General features: G+C 44.6%; 1 protein-coding gene across 1 annotated transcript in view; it reads right to left on the reverse strand.

Annotated features, from left to right (window-relative positions):
• Nucleotides 1–22,877, reverse strand: part of LOC137621559 (uncharacterized protein KIAA0825 homolog) — a 132,483-nt gene that overhangs the window by 76,191 nt on the left and 33,415 nt on the right. The window contains exons 5-6 of the mRNA XM_068351952.1: nucleotides 20,548–20,763; nucleotides 16,253–16,471 (exon numbers count right to left, since the gene is read on the reverse strand). Of these exons, the coding sequence (XP_068208053.1) occupies nucleotides 16,253–16,471; nucleotides 20,548–20,763 (435 nt within the window). The remainder of the gene's footprint in view (nucleotides 1–16,252; nucleotides 16,472–20,547; nucleotides 20,764–22,877) is intronic.

A 22,877-nucleotide genomic window follows, 5' to 3' on the forward strand; every position in this document is an offset into this window, starting at 1 on the left:
CCCGGGGTTTGATGGTCCAGGACTTTGACTACCGCTCCCTTTTCTAGTAAGAGAGACACTTCCTGTTTCAATGCTCGTCTCTTGTCTTCCTCTCTGTACCTGGGGGAGAGATCGATGGGAGATGTTGCTAGAGGGGGTTTTCGTACAAACGGGATCTTGTACCCCTCTCTGAGCAACTTCACAGATTGTGCCTCTGCGCCTCTCTTCTCCCAGGTCTGCCAGAAGTTCTTGAGTCTGGCTCCCACTGCTGTCTGAAGAAGCTGGCAGTCAGACTCTGCCTTTAAAGGACTTGGTTCCTTTCTTCTTTCCACGTCTCCCTTCGGCACGAGCACCTCCTCTGCTGGAGGCTCTGCCGCGAAAGGGCGGAATAAATCGGGACGCTGGAGTGTCCATCCTTGGTCTAGCTGACAAGGTGGGCAAAGGGGTGGCTTTGCGAGCAGAGGACGCAACCAGATCATGAGTATCCTTCTGTATCAAAGAAGCAGCAATCTCCTTAATCAAGTCCTCTGGAAAGAGGCACTTGGAAAGAGGAGCAAACAGAAGTTCGGATCTTTGGCAAGGTGTAACTCCAGCTGACAGGAAAGAGCAAAGGTTCTCACGCTTCTTGAGGACTCCGGACACGAAAGATGCAGCAAGCTCATTAGTTCCGTCACGTACGGCATTGTCCTTGCAGGACATGATGAGCAATGAAGTCTCCTTCTCTGTCGGAGAGGTCTTCCTGCTTAGAGCTCCCAGACACCAGTCTAAAAAGTTGTAGACCTCGAAGGCTCTAAATATCCCTTTCAAAAGGTGGTCCAGGTCCGAAGATGACCAACATATCTTTGAGCGTCTCATGGCTAGCCGGCGGGGAGAGTCTACAAGACTTGAGAAGTCGCCCTGGGCAGAGGCAGGAACTCCCAAGCCGAGAACTTCTCCCGTGGCATACCAGACGCTCGATCTATAAGAGAGTCTAGCAGGGGGAAACGTAAAGGCTGTCTTCCCTAGACTCTTTTTGGACTGCATCCATTCTCCTATCACTCGTAAAGCTCTCTTGGACGAGCGTGCGAGGACGAGTCTAGTAAAGGCAGGCGAGGATGACGGCATACCTAAAACAAACTCTGACGGAGGAGAGCGCGGAGCCACAGACACAAACTGGTCCGGAAACATCTCTTTGAACAGTGCTAAAACCTTCCTAAAGTCCAAAGAGGGTTGCGTAGACTTAGGCTCGTCAAGATCCGAATGTGGTTCATCTACGTGTGCAGCACCATCATCATCAGAAAGACCATCATCCGAGTATTGAGGAGGAAGCGGCAATGGAGTAGGTAACGGCTGGTTAGCTGAGTCCGGTCGCACGCACGGGTGCATGCGTGACTGAGCCGGACGCAACGTCATGGAACTGTTGCCCAGTCTGTGAGCTGGCAACAACCATAGCAGCGCGTGGACGCACAGCGTCTACTCCAGACTGTCTAGCCTGATGTGGGTGAGCAGTGGCAACCACACTGGGTTGCGGAGGTTGACGCACCGCGTCAAAACCAAACAACTCTGACGGTTGTTGTACCTCACGAACGTCAACGGAAGGCTCCGTGCGTCGCTGAACGTCAACATGCGGCTGGCAGGGCACACTGGAACGCATGAGTGGCGGAACTCTCTCAACTGGAGTGCGCAAGAAGGTCGCCTCAGCGTCCACAGGACGCACAACCGAGTGTGTGATTGGTTGTAGGCAAGAGGCTGTACTAGCTGGTGCAGCAGCAACCTTCTCCGCACGCAAGTCCTGCATCAGAGACGTTAATTGGGACTGCATGCTCTGCAGCAAAGACCACTTAGGGTCTGCAGGAGCAGGTGCGGCAACAGACGGTGTAACTGTCTGAGGCGGTACCGCTTTACCTCTCTTAGGAGGTGAGCAGTCATCTGATGACTGCAGCGAGTCCGAACTGACCCAGTGGCTACAACTGGGCCGTTGGACTTGCGCGGAAGGGACCGACTTGCGCTTCAACGGTCGTGAGACCTTGGTCCATGGTTTCTTGCGAGAAACCTCTTCCGCAGACGAGGTATAAATGGGCTCTCTCGTCTTTGTGTGGTAGGGGCGATCTTGGGTAGATACGCCCGAAACCACAGAGGGAACGTCTGTTCGCTGATTAAAGCCTCTCGAACCCATTTGTCGTACGACATTGCTTCTCCCCTGGACTTGGGAGCTTGCAAGAGGTCCCGGACTAGGAGGACGACAGGCACGAACAGACGAACCCTCAAGCGCAACACTATCCACAACACTATCACTCACTTTGTCACTTCCCACTGCACTTTTACACTTCAGCTCCTTGACATCTGCCATGAGCTGATTACGGTCACTAGCCAGTGACTCAACTCTCTCACCCAGAGCTTGGATGGCACGCATCATATCAGTCATCGAAGGTTCCTGAGTGCCAGAAGGGGGGTTAGGAGCAACCACTACAGGGGAAGGAATAGGTTGTGGGGCATGAGGAGAGGAAATGTCAATAGATCGAGAGGAACTTCTCCTAACTCTATCTCTCTCTAGCCTACGTGTATATTTTTGGAATTCGATAAAATCGAATTCCGAAAGCCCAACTCAATCCTCACATCGATCTTCCAATTGACAGGTTTTATCCCGACAATTGGAACAAACAGTGTGAGGGTCGATAGAGGCCTTCGGAAGACGCCTTGAACAGTCCCTAGCATTACACTTCCTAAATTTTGGGACTTGAGAAGGGTCAGCCATTTTGAATTGGTCAAAGGGGAATTCAAAAACTATCCAAAGTCATCAACAAATAATCCGTAATCAAAAAAAGAATGCAAGGATTTTTGAAGAGAAAGCCTGCACAGCGAAAGCTCAAAACTAGAATAGTGTACTTCACCAAATAGTTGTGAAAACAAATCCAGTTAGCAACAGCGAATTAGTAGGTCTTGCCGGTAGCACGACAGAGAGAAAATTGAGTTCTTTGTTTACATTGAGTACTAGGTACTTGGACGACAGATGGCGCTGTTGGGCACACCCGCAACCTGTATAGCGATCGCTGGCGAATTTTTTCCTTAGAGTTTTCTGTCGAGCAACAGAGTTGCAGCTATTATAATCACCGGCTAAGTTAAATATTGAAAATTACAGAGTAATAAGACTTCTTAAACATGCGATGAAAATATTGAAAAAAAAGGTGCTAGAGAAAAAGCAAGGGGTACCACAAAGCTTCCTTAGTACATCCAGACTGAAGGTTATGACAGGGATATCAAATAAGTTTTAAAAAATGGAGTAAACTAAGGAGTTGATCACATTAATGGAGGAAGCTACAAAGTCAGGCAAGAAAGGGGACCCCACTTGGAGCTGCTGTGGAAGAGTGGAATGGAGACAAGAAAATTGACAATCATTAGAAATAAAAAAAAAGGTAACGGTAACTGCGAAGGGTCCAAATGAAAAACTATAATAAGATAAGTGGCCATACAGTGGCAGTTGGAAATGTGCGTGGAGGAACTCAGTACAGTAGGGTTTAAACAATGTAATAGATGGTATCACAAGAGGTGCTCTGGATTACAAAATCTACATGGAGTAAGAGATTTCAAGTTCCAAAAAAGTAAGCGAAGATTGAGAAGATAAAAATAGTTGAGAACATCCTGTTGTAATAGATGGACTAGACTTAGAAGGATGTATAGTATTTGTTATCTTTGAGTCACTCTGGATCATTTCTGTTATCTTTGAGTCACTCTGGACTGTGAAGCAAAGTTGAGTAAGTAGTAAGAGTGGCAGCAAAAGGAATGAAATAAAGGAAGATTCGCAATCTGCTGGTGGAAAAAGTCCCATTGACAGAGATAGCCAAGATTTATGATGTATACATAAAGCCTGTATTTTTCCATGCACCAGAAACAATAGGAACTGACAAAGTAAATGGAAGAGATTTTGGGAAGCCACAACCTTAAAATGTTGAGGAGTACATCATCATCTCTTCCTACTCCCATTGACGCAAAGGGCCTCGGTTAGATTTCGCCAGTCATCTCTATCTTGAGCTTATAAATCAATACTTCTCCATTCACAGTGGGAAAATAATATTACAAAATAAAATTTTTGCAGAGATGATGGTACAAACACGCTGGAAAAATGGCTTTGAACTTAAAAGACAGATGATACAGACATGTGATGAGAAGGGATAATAAAAGGTTAAATGATCAGTCAATATGAAGGTGGCAGGACAAAAACACAAAGGAAAATCTAGCATATTGTGAAAAAAGATAGTAGATGAACATCTAGCCCTGATGGAACTTCAGGAAGACAGCATATAGAACAAAAGAAAATGGAGAGAAATAATTTCATGTCTAGGCATATCAAGGGGAGAGCTGACTGAAAACAATTTATAAATGATAATGACATTAAGTTAAGAAGTAAAATATGCATCCCGACAAGCAGTAAGTGAACTAAATGTAAAAAAATAAGGTAGAAACTCTGAAAAAATACAGTACAGTTCCTAGATGAGCACCCCACCCTTGGTGAGAAGCCTCTGAGAACAGGAGAAATTGCGGAGGAGCCTGAAGGGGATTTCCTGCTAACAGTTTCTCCTTACTTAACTACCAAAGGAGTCCTTTATCACCTCCTGTGATATTAACAGCAGAGTTCCAGGGTGGTCTAATGTCTGTGACCACTGTCTCTTCAAAGCCCACTGCATCGAGCGAAGATGTATTCTCCCAAAGGGGAAGAGTCTCCAACGAGGAGAGATAGCCTAGCAGCTTCTGCCAAGAGTGGGCAGAAAGACGATTCCCTTTTAGAATGGTTACTATTTCTCTAAATCCTGAGATTCTGCCAGCATATGGAAAAGCTCTGGCTTGAACCAAGTCTATGTCCATGCCTAGGTACCTGTTGGACTGTTGGGGGATGAGGCTGGACTTCTCCAGGTTCAGCTGGATCCTTAATTCCTTGCACAGATCTAGGAATAGATCTTTGTGCCTTAACAGGGGAGCTCGGGATTCTGCTAGGAGGAGCCAGTCATCCAGGTAATTCAAAAGTCTGATACCCATATCATGAGCCCAAGCTGAGACAAAGGTTAAGGCTTTGGTGAAGATCTAAGGGGCTGTTGACAGGCCAAAGCACAGCACCCTAAACTGAAATATCTTGCCTCGAAAAGAAAACCATAGGTACTTCCTTGAAGCAGGATAGATGGAGACATGAAAGTAGGTGTCTTTCAGGTCTATGGTCAGAAGGAAATCGCTCTCCCTGATCATGGCCGGGAGAACAGTGGCCGTAGTCTCCATTTTGAACTTTGTAGCACAAAAAGATTCAAATGGGAGAAGTCTATGATGGGTCTCCAACCTCCCGTCAGCTTCTCTACCAGAAATAGATTGCCAAGGAAGCCTGGAGAGTCGCTTAAGACTTCCTCAACGACTCCTTTAGTCAACAATTTGGAGAATTCCTATAATAAGAGGTCTTTTATTGAGCCTTGCATATAAAATTGTTGGATTGTCAGAGTCCTAGTCAGAGGTGGCAGACAGGCTATGAAAGGGACTCGATATCCTGAAGAGAGGACTTCTACTGTCCACGGATCAGCCACATTTGCCTAAAGCTTTGTAGGCATCCCCCAACTGCTGATAAGCTGGGGGACATACCCTCCTTAGTAGGAACCTCTGCCACTGCACAATTTTCATCCGAAGGAATGTCCTCTCCAACGAAAGGTAGGTCTGGGGGCTTGCCTCCTGGGCTGTTACACACATGTTGGAGGTAAGTTGTCTTTGCTGCAGAACTGGTTTAAAAGGCAAGTTCCTTAGCTGTTGCTGAGGGAGCAGGTGACCTTGGTACCACCACCCTTCTTATCATTGGAACTTGTCTTAACCTCTCCACCTTCTATATAGCCGTAGCTACATCTGAGGGAGTGAAAAAGAAAAAAGGAACTCATAAAGTTCATATTTCTCAGGGATAATGCATCCCTGAGACAAATGTCTAGAGCATCTGGCTGAGAGTGTCACATCTCTTTAGAATGCAGTTACCCCATAGGTAAACCTTCTGATGTAAAAAGAATTCTATAGCTTTAGCCCCAGATCTAGATAATTCATCAAATTGCTTAAGGGTGTGTTCTTCCCTTAAGTTTTGTCACCACAAAGCAGGAAACTGCTCCAGACCAGTGGTCTAGCCAGGATTGCAGACTTAGCTGCTACCTCCATGTTTGCCATTTCAGGACCAAAAACATTGGAGGGGAGGTTGGACAATTTATCGACTAGTATCGATGGAACCAGATTAGCAATATCAGCATCAACAAGGAATGGGTTCTGAAATGCGCCAGTGAAGGTAAAAACGTCTTTGATGTGCAGGTTAATGGCAGTAGCTTTGAGGACCTACTGGCCTGAAGTGAAATTTCTGATGCTATGACTTGAATATTAAGCAAGTCTTAAGTAAAGTATCTTTAGTCTGGTTAGAAAGCGCCACATCGAACCTGTGTCTGAGGCTTTGAGATTGTGGGAAGATTGAGTGTCAATACCACACTGTCTGTTAGCAATTTGCATGTGATGAGGCTCATCCACTCCATCTAATCGATGGCGTAAGAGTTAAAGACTCACTCAGAGCTCTATTTACAAAGAGAGAGAGAGAATTCTCTGTATGCTGCCACAAAGAGCCCCTACGGCGTGAGCCTCGTCTACGATATGTAACGAAAATCACCTCATCTGTGTTAGACAGAGTTGTGACTTGTAGGAACGGGAGAAAAGCTCCTTGCCCCTTATCCGTCCTCTGTACCTGCAAAAATTGGTCTGAAACAAAGTGTCATTCCGTAGAAAACGTGATCTGTAAAGCATTATGAACATTAGGCCAAGAGCTAGTGTGTGGCTGATCATGAAAATTAATGGCTTTGCTATCAGCGTAATATCAAAAATTTTAAGTAATTTTTATTTTTCCTAACATACTTACCGAGAACTACTTTCTTAGGAGTTACCTGGAATCTCCTCTCAACCGACCAGAGTTTTGTGTAGTCTACCCTACTTCCGTTTTCTGTGGGGGACTAACCCAGGAGTAAGGAGAACGTGCCCTGAGGGTAGTCCTGAGCTAGGTCGGCGTTAGCTTGGGTCTCGCTCGTCAGCAAGTTCTTAGGATGGTACAAAAGGCTCTTCAAGGTCAGAAAGGCACTCGGGGAAGGTAGGGAGGGCCATTACCCGAAAGTAGTTCTCGGTAAGTATGTTAGGAAAAATAAAAATTACTTAAAATTTTTTATTTGTTCCAACACAAAGACTTACCTCAAACTACTTTCTTAGGAGACTTACACTTTAGGAGGTGGGAGTGTCTTCCTGAACTTCAGACCCAGCTAAGCGGACGTCTCGCAACCTAGATGTGAACTAGGTTGTATAAAATATCGGAAAAACGAAAGGTAGGGCAAACTACACAAAGAGCTCATGTTAGTGTCTAAGTACTCACCCTTTAAAAATTCCATGATGCTGAGCCCTGTGACGATACTGCAGAGACGTGTCTTCTTTGGTTCATATGTATGGTTATCTCCGAGCAGGGATAGGAAAACGGGGACTAGGGTGAAAAGGAACGAACCTGTGTCTCTTGGTTTTGTTATCCGCGATCGTACCTGGGGCTTCACCGTTAAATCGCTTGGAGCGTGGAGATGACTGTACCAATAGAAAAACCGTCTAAAGATATCCTCGAGTAATCCTTGAGATAATGGGCTGTGAAGGTCGACTGATTCGACCAGGTGCCCGCTCGAAGGATCTGGCCCACCGCCATGTTCTTCTCAAAAGCTAAAGATGTGCTTAGGCCCCTAATGTCATGTGGCCTCGGAGTACCTGGCAGGGGCAGTCCGTCCTCATTATAGGCCCTGACAATAACCTGTCTCAACCAAAAGGAGATGGTATTCTTCGATACCTGCTTCTTCGTAACACCCGTAGAGACGAAAAGATTTTTGATACCAGGCCGTAGGTGTGCAGTCCTCTCAAGGTACTTTCTAATGGCACGGACGGGGCACAACTTCAAATCTTCTGGATTCTCTGTCTTAGGAATGGCTGGCATTGAGAATCCCTCGAACTTTGGATCCCAGACTGCTGGATTCTGAGTTTTTGCCACGAAAGAAGGGACGAACTTGAGGGAGATTTCTCTCCACCCCTTCGAATGAGAGATGTCGTAAGACAGCCCATGGATCTCTCCTACTCTCTTCGCAGAGGCCAAGGCCAACAAGAAGACCGTCTTGAGAGTGAGATCCCTGTCTACTACATCCTTCAGCGGTTCGAATGGGGGTCCACTTAACATTTTCAAAACCCTTGCCAAGTCCCTCTGCGGCACCCTAGAGGTTTGAGGAGGGCAAGCTTGTTCAAAGCTCCTGATGAGCATAGAGATGTGTCTAGAGGTGCCCAGGTCGATACCCTTCAGTAGGAAGACTTGGCCCAAGGCTGCACGTACCCCTTTTATAGCCGGCATTGACATGCCCACTACGTCTCTGAGATGCACTAGAAAATCAGCGATATCTGGGACCAAAGCTTTGAGAGGCTTGATGTCCTTTGAGGTACACCATTTCGTAAAAGTGGCCCATTTTGCTTGGTAGACCGCTGCCGAAGACCGTCTCAGATAACGTGACATCTTTTCTGCAGTTCCTGTTGAATATCCCTCTTTCCTCAGGAGCCGCTCGATAGTCTCCAGGCGTGAAGGCGTAGAGACTGAGGATTGTCGTGGAACCTTAGAAAGTGTGGTTGCTGTAGAAGATCTGGCCTGTCGGGTAGCGGCCACGGAGGAAGACATGCCAGGTCCTTTAGATCCATGAACCACTCCCTCTCCGGCCACCAGGGCGCTACCAAAGTCATCTTTAAGTTTTGGGCTGCCCTTACTCTGTTGAGCACTTGCCTGATCAATGTGAAGGGGGGAAAAGCGTACACGTCGAGGTTGTCCCATTTGTGCTGAAAGGCATCTTCCAAGGCCGCCTTTGGGTCCGGGACAGGAGAACAAAACACAGGGAGTTGTGCGTTCAGCCTGGTTGCAAAGAGATCCATCACCACCGATCCCCATCTTTGAATGATGAGCCTGGCTACTTCTGGGAGGAGGGACCACTCTGTCCCTACTATTTGTCCCATCCTGTTGAGACCGTCGGCTAGGACGTTCTTCTTTCCTGGGATGAACCTTGCCGAAATCACTATCTGGTTCGACTCTGCCCAATCCAGGATCTCTAGAGCGAGATCGCACAACTCCTTTGACTTGAGACCTCCGTGTTTCTTTATGTACGCGACTACTGTGGCGTTGTCGCACATCAACGCCACCGTGTTTCCCCTTAGAAGTTCGATGAACTGCAGACAAGCTTTTTGGACAGCCTTCAGCTCCAGGACGTTGATGTGTAGCCCTTTCTCCTCGTTCGTCCAGGTTCCTCTCGCCGTCTCGTTGAGGAGATGTGCTCCCCAACCCTCGTTGGAGGCGTCTGTGAACAGGAGCATCTCGGGAGGCTCGGTTGCGAAGGGCATCCCCTTGAGCGTATTCGACCGACACTGCCACCACTCGAGGGAGGGTATTGTGTCTGGCAGGACGGGGATTAATTTTTGGGGCGAGTCTACTTGGTTCCAGAAACCCTTCAGGTTCCATTGGATGCTCCTGCGCCTGAGCCTCCCTTAGGGAACGAGTTTCTCTAACGACACTAGATGACCTATCAGCCTTTGCCAGTCCTTGGCTCTCCTGGGTTGGCCCGAAAGGAAAGGCAGGAGGATCCTTACTAGGTTGTTCACACGGTCCTCTGATGGAAAGGCCTTCACTAGTCGGGAGTCCAGTGTCATCCCCAAGTAGGTCATCCTGGTGGAGGGCGACAGATTCGATTTATCTCGGTTGATCGTGATCCCCACATCCTTGCAGAATTGAAGCAGCCTTACATCTTGCTCCCTCAAAACGCCCTCTGAGGAGGAAAGGAGCAACCAGTCGTCCAGGTACCGAATGAGGCGAATACCCCACTCGTGAGCCCACACCGAAACTGTCGTGAAGACTCCCATGAATACCTGGGGAGCTGTTGACAAACCGAAGCAGAGAGTCTTGAATTGCAGGATCTGGGCACCACACTTCACCCGGAGAAACTTCCTGCTTGAGGGGTGGACCGGGATTTGAAAGTATGCGTCCTTGAGGTCTATGGTCATCATGTAGTCCTCTTCCCTAAAGGACTGCAAGACCGACTTCGGGGTGTCCATTTTGAAGTCCGTCTTGCAAACAAACTTGTTGAGGGCTGACAGGTCTATCACCGGTCTCCATCCCCCTGTCGCCTTTTCTACCAGAAAATGTCGGCTGTAGAAGCCTGGTCCCGGATGTAGGACCTCTTCCATGGCACCTTTCTCCAACATCGTGGACACTTCTTCCTGAAGGGTTGCCCTCTTCAATGGGTCCTTGGGTGCCAGCCACTCCATCAGGCTGGCTGGAATCAAAGGTGGAGGTTCCGTTAAGAAAGGGAGTCTGTACCCTTCTTTCAGTACGGATACTGTCCAGGGCTCCGCACCATGAGCCCTCCATGCTTGCCAATATCGTCTGAGGCATCCCCCAACCTGAGGCTTGGGCAGGAGTAGGGGGCCTCCCACTCTATCTCCTCCTGGAGGAGCGGCCTGAACGTCCTCTCCTGGACGCTGAATATGCCGTCCTAAAAGAGGCAGATGCTGCTGGGGCTCCTCTACGGGGGGGCTGTGGTGGTTGAGCCCAAGAGGAAGATGGGGCGTCTCTCCTCGTCAGGCTAGGAGAGGCATGAGAAGTCGAGGGTCCATCTGACGTTGACCTCTTGTAGGTGGGTCTCTTCACGGGTTGAGGTCTGGGCATGCTCACCTCCTTCCTTTTTGAGACCTTTTCCATTAGCTCTTCCAGATGTTTTAACGGAAACAGGGAGTCACCCCACACAGGTAGGCTCCTTAAAGCCCTCGCCTCTCTATCCGGGATCTTCCGGGAAAGCTTGGCCAAGATAGTATCTCGTTTTCGGAGTACCCAGTTCGCTGACAGGGCAAGAGACTGATAAGTCAAGAATTTCAAGGTCTTGCCCCCGGAGATGATAAGTTCCTTCAGGAGGTCTTGTTGCTCCGGGTCCGTCAAGTCGTAGGTGGCCTGCACACCTACCAGAGTGGAGGCCCACTAGTCCAACCAGGAGGCGACGTGTACCAAATCCTTGGACATTTCTTCCATCATTGCAGCCTCCGACTGCGAAAAACAAATCGGGGCTGATGTGGCTCTGTCTTCCGGGGCACCCTGGCTCAACATTTCCAGGGAAGGCTCTATCTTGCAGGCTCCCGGCCACTGCCCTTCAGGGACATAAAACTTACCCTGGGACCTGAGTCCCTGTAGTAACTTTGAGGAGCTCTGTGACTTGGGAGCCTCGGCATTGCCCGCCACAATCTTGTCCACGTGGGCACGGCCCAGGACCAGATCCCTGGCCACAGGCAGCGCCAGGGAGGTTTTCTGCTGCACGGGGGCCTCCATCAACCAACTTAAGCTGGACCTCCAGGAGTCCTCGTCGGTTGGAACAGGTTCTTCAATTCGGTGATGCCTGCGTATCAGGCCTATCACTCTACGATATGACGAGTCCTCGGTTGGGGAACCTTCCCTGCCGTCAGCAACACCCTCTGCCTGATTCCGAGGTGCTGGGTCACCGGGCACTCCCACCGGGCGCCGCGGTTCTGGCTCAAAGAGCACCTCCCTGCGGTGGTGGCGGTCTGCTCCGACAGAAACCTCCGCACTAGGTCCGGGTGTCGGGACGTGAATCGCCGTGTAGGCGAGAACTACCGTCCGTAAAATACCTTTGGAGGACGAGGACGCGGTTCCCGTGGGCTGACCCGACGGAGGAAACCGTTCCTGTGAGTCCAAGGGCTGAGCCAGCTGTGCTGACCCGACCAGGCTGCCCGTCCGAAAGCATGGCTCCCCCCGCTGGGCGGGTTGCGCCAGTAGCTTCGCGGTCTTACGCCTGCCTGAAGAGGCCTTCTCGCTTTGTTCCTTGCGAGGGTCATACTTGTGGCTGGTCGAGGGCCTTCGTGGCGAATAATCCCTGGACCGTCGTCTTGGAGAACGCTGAAACTCGCTCCTGCGGGGAACGAAGACCCATTCACCATCGGGGGACCTACACTTCCTCCTCGGTGACCTGGATCGTTTCCTACTATATCTTGAGTGGGACCTTGAGCGGGAACGCCTGCTCCTGGACCTCTCCCTCCGCCGTCGGCGCCTCCTCCTCGCTTCACCCTCTGAAGAGACCGAAGAACCGCCCTCTGAAAATCCCGACGATACTGCATAACCTGATCGACGGACGGGAGCGGAGGCCACGGAGGTCTTCTCGACCTGGTGAGTTCCAGAGGTCAAGGGTTGTAAAAACGAGTCCGGAACCGCCGTTAGAGGAGCTGGAAAGGAGGTCGGGCGCCCTACGCTTGCGAATCAGGTATCTAGACCCTCTTCCATCCGTAACGGGGACCTACCTGGCGTTTTCGGGAGCTTCCACCCGAAGGGCTCCCCTACCGTCGAGTCTAATCTCTCCTGGACGCTATCAGCCGCTGAAGTACCTGAAACACAGGCCCAAGACGCGGGCGAAGAGACAGGCACAGTGTTACTCCACATGGGGTCATCAGAGGAGACGTGCCAACCAATCACAAGGGCAGAGTTTCCAGAACCCCCAGACACAGCACTATCAGGCCCCCCACTAGCCTGTGAAGGCCCAGCAACCCCCACATCATGTAAATTAGACTCTTGGGGAAGAGCCCTCGGCACTTTCCCCGGAACGGACTTACCTCGTCCCCTACCCTGGGTAGGGGAAGAAGAGACAGAAGCCCCGTCAGACCGTCCACCTGGCGACGGTAATGGCGAAGAGATGCTTGACTTCCTAGGAGATCGTTTAGACGATTTCTTCTTCTTCGTGCTATAACGCACCCACTGGATTTCATTCCAGCTAACACACTCCGAGCACGTATCCGTCGGCGAACACACTCTGCCTCTACAGGAAGAGCAAAGGGAATGCGGGTCCACCTCCTGCTTGGAAAGGAACGCTCCACACGACTTCCCGGCTCTAGGCCCAGGACAACGGCGGGTCTGCTCCATCACAACACAACCACAAGACACAGGCACGAAGGGAATAAATAAGGAAATCACTTGGGAAACACAAGGGAAAGGAGTGAACACACGAGAACACAAGGGAAATGCACAGAGATACCACGCGATAACCACGTGGGACACACGAGTCGGGACACAAAGGGTCGCAAGAGAATGAGAGCGGCGTGATGGTATCACGACGCGACCAGAGAACTTACTGACGAGCGAGACCCAAGCTAACGCCGACCTAACTCAGGACTACCCTCAGGGCACGTTCTCCTTACTCCTGGGTTAGTCCCCCACAGAAAACGGAAGTAGGGTAGACTACACAAAACTCTGGTCGGTTGAGAGGAGATTCAAGGTAACTCCTAAGAAAGTAGTTCGAGGTAAGTCTCTGTGTTGGAACAAACATAGGTTTGCTATTAGCGTAACTCAAGGCTTTGTCCTCATGAGTCTTAGCCGGATGTTTATAAAACTCTGAGGGAACTTTGAAATAATGGGGTGTCAATCTACCACACCCTGGGGTGCATTGATTGTAAACTAGCTAGTGAGGTTCTGGTAGGAACATGTTGTGCATTACCATTGTTACGTTGCGGAGGGATACCCTCACGCATTAAGATGGCGGCGCATTTCATGATGTCATGATGTTTTGGAAAGACAACCCGTTTGGACTTGTTGGCCTACTCAATCTGTAGAGGAGTTGCCTCACATGTAGGGATGGTGGCACATAAAGTGACGTCATCACGCTTAGACACAGAGGCACATACTGTACAGACTTGTTATTCTAAACGTTCTAGCTTGCAGAATTGTCAATAGATAAAATTCTGGGACTTAAAGGAGGGTTTGTTACACTCGACTTCACAGCACTAGAGAGGGACTCGGGCGAGGGTAAGGGAGGAGCATGACGCCATCAGCAGATGGAAAGCAGGGGTACCAACCTAGTTACTGAAGCGGTAGATCGAACAGTAAAAACAACAAAATACGCGAGAGTCCCACTCGAACCAAATGTAAAACTAGGTGGAGCGTAAAAAACTAAAAGGTTTAATAATAATAAATGAGATGGTCGTCTTCCTAGAACTAGCGAAACGATCTCAAAGGTGACGCAATCCACCACATGCACGAATGCAGGCATACCAACATAACCTACTCCTTGATGAAACGCTAACACTGATATCATAGGATAACTTAAAATTAATGCTAGATGAAAGCATAAAGATGGTGTACTATATAAATGTAAGGAAAAAACTCCTAAAAGTTCGAACAAATATTAATGACGGACGAACTAACGAGAAAAAGGGCAGAGCCGAAACATGAACGGTAAGAACGGGGACGCCGTTCATATATAAACACTTCTCAATAATAAAAACAGAGGTTACACTGCCCAATCTCGCTAAAACTCATGGATAAAGTACTTAACTTCGATGGGGTATCATGGGAATCGGCCACCGATTATAAAATAATGATAAATCCAAGGGTAAACACAAGAAAAAAACATGTTGGACTTAATAACAACAAGTGCTATAAAGGAGTGCCGTCACTGGCGTGGGTTGGGTTAGTGGTAGTAGTGTTGAACGGCACCTTGCTGTGGCGGGGATTTTGAAGAGGAGATATCTAAATAGTGCGAGACCTCTGGTTGTGAATTATCACGCCCCAGTATTTTATACCGACACCTTATATAGGTGAGCGAGCTGGGTTCAACCTGGCATTCCTATGCTTTTTTTCTCTGGTAATATATAGCAGTTATATTCCTTAGAAATAGAGTGCTCTAGGAGTATTTCACTGCGCGGCACAGGTCGGAGCCCAGAAATGGCAGATTCTACTTTAAAGGTTTCAATGGGAGTGGGGAGATACTTTCAAGGCTCTGATTGGAAAAATTTCTGGGAGTAGAAAGATCTTATCCTTGTAATCTGACATGTAAGGTTCTCCACTCAACACACTCTTAGGGGGTAAGGGAGATCTAAGCAAAACAGGGTAATCAGGGAATGAAGGTACTGATATTGGCTCCGGCTCAGGAAGCGCAGTGGCCATAGCTAGAGGATCCGCTACAAGAACTGGTTCAAGTTCATATTGTACATTAACAACACTGGGTGATAAAACATTTACAAATGTAGCCTCAGTGGGTTACTGACATAAATGACCTGGTTGGGGGATAACGTTTGCCGCAGAATTGATCTTTCGTTTCTTGCCACTGCTTGCAGAAGACGAGGAAGGAGAACGATCTCTCATACATCGTTTCTTGCAGCGAGAACGATATCTTTCCCACTGGGAGAATGGCCACTCCCTAGAGAACTCACATGGTAATTCCACAAAACATATTTTACCATGGCAAGAAGGGCAAACCGGGTACGGATCAACATCTACCCAGCTCACGGAAGCACCACAAGGACGGCCATCACAGCCGGGGCATAAACGCATAGAATTCAATTTACTAGTCATAGCACATACACTCATAACTCAAAAATATTGATAGATATGCAAGTGACAGTGAATATGAAAGACACAAAAGACACAAGCACTAAACACTACAGGGGTATATCTAGGGTGGGTGCGGATGCCTGAACGTAGAAAGGAAGAGGTACTTCCTCTTAACTTCGTGACCAGGATTGTTGTGGAGAACAGTCATGTGCAGGCGTTCTATGCCGCATGCGCGGTGGTTGCCTAGCAACTTTGTACGATATAATCAAACCAATTTTCTTTGATTGTCTGCTTGTGGAGAAAATGAGACTACGAGTATCCCATATAAATGACTTGGAAGTTTATATTCGCATAGGAATAAATTTTATTTACAGCCTGCACAGTGATCTACTCAGATGACTCCTACCATAAAGTTTCCTACTGAAAATCCCCTCTTTTTGTCTCTTTTGCTTCCGCTATAAAATTAAATTTGGTATTTATTTGCATATACTGTACATAAAAATTGGCTTATACTATCAACAATAATCTTAAAATAAGCCTTTCCATTAATACAGGAGTTGATGATTAGTACAGAAACTTTCTTCTTGTGCTCAATAAATTAACTGAATCAGGATATAACTCAGAACCTTGCTTTTATTTTCTATCCTGCAAATAGATTCTAAACAAACTAAAATATAGCTGGCAGGTAATTATTTCAGAAGTACAGTACCTTGAAACATTAAAATGATGTTGGCATAGTTAACGAAAGTTACAGCTGTACAAAAACATACTTCACAGTAAATTTAACACATCAACCAGACAGTGAATATATGGCTTCACAGTACTATTTTAATGAGAAAAAGTTGTTCTCAAGGGGAAAATGTTATAACCAACACTTACCCTAACAAGCAATGAAAACTGGGGCTGTGGCCTACTTGCTGCTGTGAGCAACGTAAGATACACTGCAGCATTATCTCCAACGTATCTCAAAGAAGACTTTCCTTTAGGAAAGAGAATGGGATTCAAGAAACTCAACCAATTAGGAGTCGATTCAATGCTTGTTCTAGACTCAGGATAACCCGTTCGTTTCACTGCATTATCGAAACCTTTGTGGAATACCTAGAAGAAACAGAAAAAAGAATGGAACATTAAAATTTCTAATCCTTTTCTATACAAAACCAAAATAAAATTTACATTAACAGTTGCAAACCAAAGTTTACACTATCATAAAAACTAGTACTGTATATTCAACACTTGTATACCTCTGCATGCGGTTACTATTTCTTTGACGGCATTTCACCTTTTGTGTATATGATACATACATATATTTTACATTTTCCCTGTTACATATGATATTATGATGTACATATCCTATATAAGACTGAATTTAATAAATAATGTAAAAAATAAAATTGACACCTTAAAAATAGCAAACTTTTTGCATGTATCATCCATCATATTCTAGAAGTGAAACTCAGTAAAAAAATTACTTTTGGGCTCATAATTTCATTAGCTTAGATAAGTAAGTAATAAGCTGGCAACAATGGCAAGGTCAGATGGTAATCTGCAATACTGTTTTCAGAGTCATTATATATCCAAAAATTCACAGATTTATGAATCTGGGCTATAAAGCCCTATGCTTGAGCCTGTGTGGTCATTTAATGATTAAGTGTAATGGGAGGGGTAAACTATGAAGTACTGTACTATAAAAAAACTGGACAGAAAGGAAGAGGCATCTGAGGTAAAGCACTGTAAAAGGATATTAATCAAATGCAGCCAAGAGCCAAAGAAACACTACTAAGACCCTTAAGTAACGCACTGAACTATGAAGAATTTATTGAAATAAATTCATCATATTATAAACCACTAAAACACAACCAATTGTTGTATTAGACTTGATGAAGGGAATAATAGAATTAAGAGACTGACTCTTCCAAACACACCACACTGTCATCCTAAGGGAGATTCTGGAAAATGTTTCATAAGTTCGGCTTCGACAGGCAAGTCAGGATCATACCTAAGAACCTTTGTTTGTACCTATTTTGCTCATGTGTTTTAATCCACAAAGGAAAAAAAATCTCCCACCAAACGAGTTCTACAAGAATATATTTACTTTTTCTCTTTTTACTAAGATGGTTAATTAACATATGGATCATCAAAGATGTGGCAAAGGAGGCAACTTATTATACTCGAGATTAGTATGTGGTACAGTAGTAGTCTTTTTATTATTCTTTACAAAAATCATTGAGAAGCTGAGCAGTACAAACTGTGATGCATCTTGCCCCCAAAAAAACTATTGCTGGACACTGATTTTTTACATCTTGTAATTATTGAAAAAAAAAAAAGTCACTCAACGCATCAACAAAGACTCCTGATAAATGTAATCATTATTCTTCTGCAGCTGTTTTCTCCCTATCACTCTGAGAAACAAGAAAATGGACAAAATAAGGCCTAACCAAGTAAAGACAGAGACTGATATCAATTCTTATATTGCGGATGATGCAAAGTACATGTCTCACATCTCCCTCTTACCAACCTTCCCTTAATTTCTCCCTGCCAAACATGATCCCTACAATTTGTCCCCTTCTTAAAATATCACAAACAGTGTAGCTGCGAGACTGAAATCCAGAGGTTTATACTATAGATAATGCACATGCCATGCCAAGGATACCAAGAACTCTTATTCACATACCATAACCCCTTGGAGAAACACTGTCTACTCTATGCTATACTGCAGAAATAGGTAAAGACTCTTTTGTGACGAGCCGAGAGAGGCTGTGACTCAAAAGGCAAGATGAAAGGAACTGAGTCACAGCCAGTCTCGGTACGGGTGTTCGGGTTACAACAGGGTCACCAATGTGACGGGTCGAGAGAGGCTGTGACTCAGTTGCTTTTATCTTGCCTTTGGAGTCACAGCCTCTCTCGGCCCGTCACACTTTCTTCTTCCTTTGAGTCACCTTTCTTCCAATCACATTTTACTTTTTTGAATTCTGGTTTTGCCCCTCACTTAACTAGATATCTTATACAAACACACACACACATATATATATATATATATATATATATATATATATATATATATATATATATATATATATATATATATATATATATTTATTTATTGCTAAGTGAATGGATGACAGATAAAGTAGTGGAATGGAAGGAGATATCGTCTAGGTTAATATGGGTAAGGGTTAGGTTGGGTAGGGAATGTTGGGTGTTTGTCAGTGCGTATGGGCCAGGTTGTGAGAAAAGTGAAGAAGAGCGGAATGAGTTCTGGAATGAATTAACTAGATGTGTAGAAGGACTGGGTAGAAGGAATTATGTAGTTGTCATGGGTGACTTAAATATTAGAGTGGGCGCTGGAGAGGTAGAAGGTGTCATTGGGAAGTATGGCGTACCAGGTGAAAATGAGAGTGGTGAGAGACTGGTAGATATGTGTGTTGAGCAAGAGATGGTGATAAGTTCTGGCTTTTTCAAAAAGAAAGATAAAAACAAATATACATGGGTAAGAGTGGCAAATGGAAGAGTGGTAGAAAGGGCGTTAATGGATTATGTGTTGATAACTAAAAGAATGTTTGGAAGATTGAAAGACGTGCACATGTTTAGGGGTGTGGCTAACGGTATGTCTGATCATTTTTTGGTGGAAGGAAAATTAGTTGTAGCAAAAGAGTGGGGGAAGAGAGTAGGTGGATGTAAAAGGGAGCTAGTGAGGGTTGAAGAGCTAATAAAACCGGGGGTAGCAGCTGACCTGAGGTGGGGTCAGGGATTGGGTCATTCATATGAAGAGAATAAGTTTTGGAAAGAAGTGAAGAGAGTAAGGAAGGCTGGTTCAAGAATTGAAGAGACAGTGAAAGATGGAAACGGAAGGTTGTTAAAAGGAGAGGAGGCAAGGAGAAGGTGGGCAGAATATTTTGAAAGTTTACTGAATGTTGAAGATAATAGGGAGGCAGATATAATTGCTGTTGCAGGTGTTGAGGTGCCGAAGATGGGAGATGTGAATGAGAGCGAGATTACAAGAGAGGAAGTGAGGAGAGCACTAGATGAAACGAGAGTAGGAAAAGCATCTGGTATGGATGGTGTGAGAGCTGAGATGTTGAAGGAAGGGGGTGTGACTGTACTTGAATGGTTGGTGAGATTGTTTAATATGTGTTTTGTGTTGTCAATGGTACCAGTAGATTGGGTTTGTGCATGTATTGTACCACTATATAAGGGTAAGGGAGATGTGCATGAGTGTTATAATTCAAGGGGTATTAGTTTGTTGAGTGTGGTGGGAAAAGTGTATGGTAGAGTACTGTGGGAAAAGTGTATGGTAGAGTACTGATTAATAGGATTAAGGATAAAACAAAGAATGAAATCCTAGAAGTACAGAGTGGTTTTGGAAGAGGTAGGGGTTGTATGAATCTGATTTTTACAGTTAGGCAGATATGCAAGAAATATTTAGCAAAAGGTAAGGAGGTGTATGTTGCGTTTATGGATCTGGAGAGAGCGTATGATAGAGTTGATAGGGAAGCAATGTGGAATGTGATGAGGTTATATAGAGTTGGTAGAAGGTTGTTGCAAGCAGTGAAAAGTTTCTACAAAGGTAGTAAAGCATGCGTTAGGATAGGAAATGAAGTGAGCGATTGGTTTCTGGTGAGAGTGGAGCTGAGACAGGGATGTGTGATGTCGCCGTGGTTGTTTAACTTGTATGTTGATGGAGTAGTGAGAGAGGTGAATGCTCGAGTGCTTGGACGAGCATTGAAACTGGTAGATGAGAATGACCATGAATGGGAGGTAAATCAGTTGTTGTTTGCGGATGATACTGTACTGGTTGCAGACGTGGAAGAGAAGCTTGGCTGATTAGTGACAGATTTTGGAAGGGTGTGTGAGAGAAGGAAGTTGAGAGTTAATGTGGGTAAGAGTAAGGTTATGAGATGTACGAGAAGGGAAGGTGGTGTGAGGTTGAATGTCATGTTGAATGGAGAGTTACTTGAGGAGGTGGATCAGTTTAAACCCTTGGGGTCTGTTGTTGCAGCAAATGGTGGTGTGGTAGCAGATGTACGTCAGGGAGTGAAGGAAGGATGCAAAGTGTTGGGGGCAGTTAAGGAAGTAGTATAAACTAGAGGGTTGGGCATGAATGTAAAGAGAGTTCTCTACCAAAAAGACTGTATAAATCAATAGGCTTTAGGTTATTTTAATAATTAAAAACTTACCCTTGCTATAGTTTCAATAGGTGCACATTTTAAGGCAGCAATCTTGATAAGCAATTCTGCTCGTCTGTGAATGGGCAAAGCTACAGATTCGTGAATTCGAACTGAGAAAAACATTGCTGGAGATGCAATAAGAGATGGAAGAGTAGCAGCAATAATTGTTAGTATAGCCACAATGTCTGCAGAATACTGTGACATTCGAACATCACTTTGTTCAATCTGAAAAGAAAAATAATTCTAGCTATACATTAAAGTTTTTAGTTTACACAAAAGGTTGCCTAATCTTTTAGCATAGATAAATGAGGTGGTCAACTGAGATATCAACAAGTCAATGCTTAAAAGAACATTAAATAAATTAAAATGTACCCAGTAAAAAAATAAAAATAAAAATATAAATTTATGGTAGGAGTAAAAATCTGAGAGCACAAGCATTTAACTTACATATAGCTAAACCAATACTAAATCAACAAAATAACATAACAAACTATAAATGATGCACTAAAACCCACCATTATGACAGACTCTCTCAAACAGTAAAGCAAGTAATACCATTTTTTCTATATATTACTAAGCAAAATTTTGAACCCATATTGTGGCTATACCATGATCCTTGGGGCCATGATTTTAACAAAGATGGGTTTTCATTCTATGAGGTTGGCTACTTATTAATTTAACAAACTGAATCTAATAGGTATTTGGAAAAGTATTCCAATGCAAAATAACTTTGAACAATTATTGGTTTTGTTTGGTTATGAAGGCCTCCACTTCTGTGTGAATAAGGGCTCTTCCATTGGCAGTCCATGAAAACCATTGATGAAACCCTACACTGAATAAGGTCACGGATGATAGAAACTTTCATCTATATCTACTAAAGATCTTTTAAAACAAATTTTGTAATTTCAAGACCAGTAGCTCTTAAAGATATTATTTTGAAATGACCAAGACTTATTTTCACTATTTTTCAATCATCTCCCATTAGAAGGGATATGACCATAATAATAATAATAATAAGAATAGGGAAGTGGGGAATATGGAGAAAGGAAGAGTACCCCTGTATACAATCCAGTTAATAGCTCAAAGGCAGGTACTCAGTATGGGAAAGATTAAGGAAATAGGGAGAAGAGAAAGTACAGGAGAAGAATAAAAGAGAGGGGAAGACCCTCTTTCGATTTTAGGTACAGGTAATTGGTATTATTATTAGATAGTTGGCCCTGATATGACCATATTTTAACTTATTATAACTATTTCCCTTGGATAAGAAAAGGTAAATTTTCAAAATCTTTCAATTGTCTTCCCTTGAATAGCATATGACATTGTTTTCACTATTTTCAAATTTTCTTCAAGACACCAACTTGAATAAACTTGAACCACTTTGCCCTACTTGCTATATATTACCTTGGCTCATGCATGTTATATATACATACATACATACATACAGGAAAACACATGCTACAAAAACTTTGATAATTAAAGCTAACTTGAACTTTTAGCTGTGATGAACTAAAGACAACATTCATTTGAAACCTTACAGAAAAAAATACCATACCAATTGACATTCTAAAACTTTCAATAGTCTTATAGAATGGTTAAATACTAAAAGTGCCATAAATATAAAACCAAATACTGCAATAATAATCAAATAAAGAGTAAATTCACTTAGTTTTGTCTTGACAAAACAATATTGCTACTTACAGTAACATCCAGAGACATACTTATTCAATTTCAATTAAATTATTAAGCAACAAAAAATAATGAAAACTTTATCCAAAGTACAGTGGAACCTTGATCACTTTTAAATAGAAAAAAGAACATAGATGTTTAACAATTTTCAACCCAGACATCATGAATTTCCACATCTCAAATAACAAGAAAGAACTTGTACAGCTTGCATTAGTATTGTTTCGCCAGCATCATTAAGCAACCTAAACAAAAGGTAGTTACAGCACTCTAGCCTCGGTTCAAGTGCGTACCTGTCTTCTAGTGCAAACCTGCAAAATCTTTATTTCTATTTTCTGAGGCTTAAGAAGCTTAGCAGTAATGGCAAGTCAAATATACATTAAGAGAAACCAGATAAACTGAGAAAAATATAATTTCCAAGTAGGTGGTGTTTGCTTGTCTGATACAATATATCAAAACAAAATAGTATGACAAAATAAAAAATCTGTACAGTACTGCACAACACTGAAAAACCAGAAGGCCATTAAGGAACAATATAGCTAAAAGAGTGACAGTCATATTAAAACAGAGAACCAATGCAATAAAAAAGAGTTCATAATATGCCAGAAGCCAGAAGCAGAAGCAACTACATACAAATATTAAAAAAAAAAAAATTC

Source organism: Palaemon carinicauda, chromosome 28 (genome assembly GCF_036898095.1).
Source record: "Palaemon carinicauda isolate YSFRI2023 chromosome 28, ASM3689809v2, whole genome shotgun sequence".
In the NCBI taxonomy this organism is placed as follows: domain Eukaryota; kingdom Metazoa; phylum Arthropoda; class Malacostraca; order Decapoda; family Palaemonidae; genus Palaemon; species Palaemon carinicauda.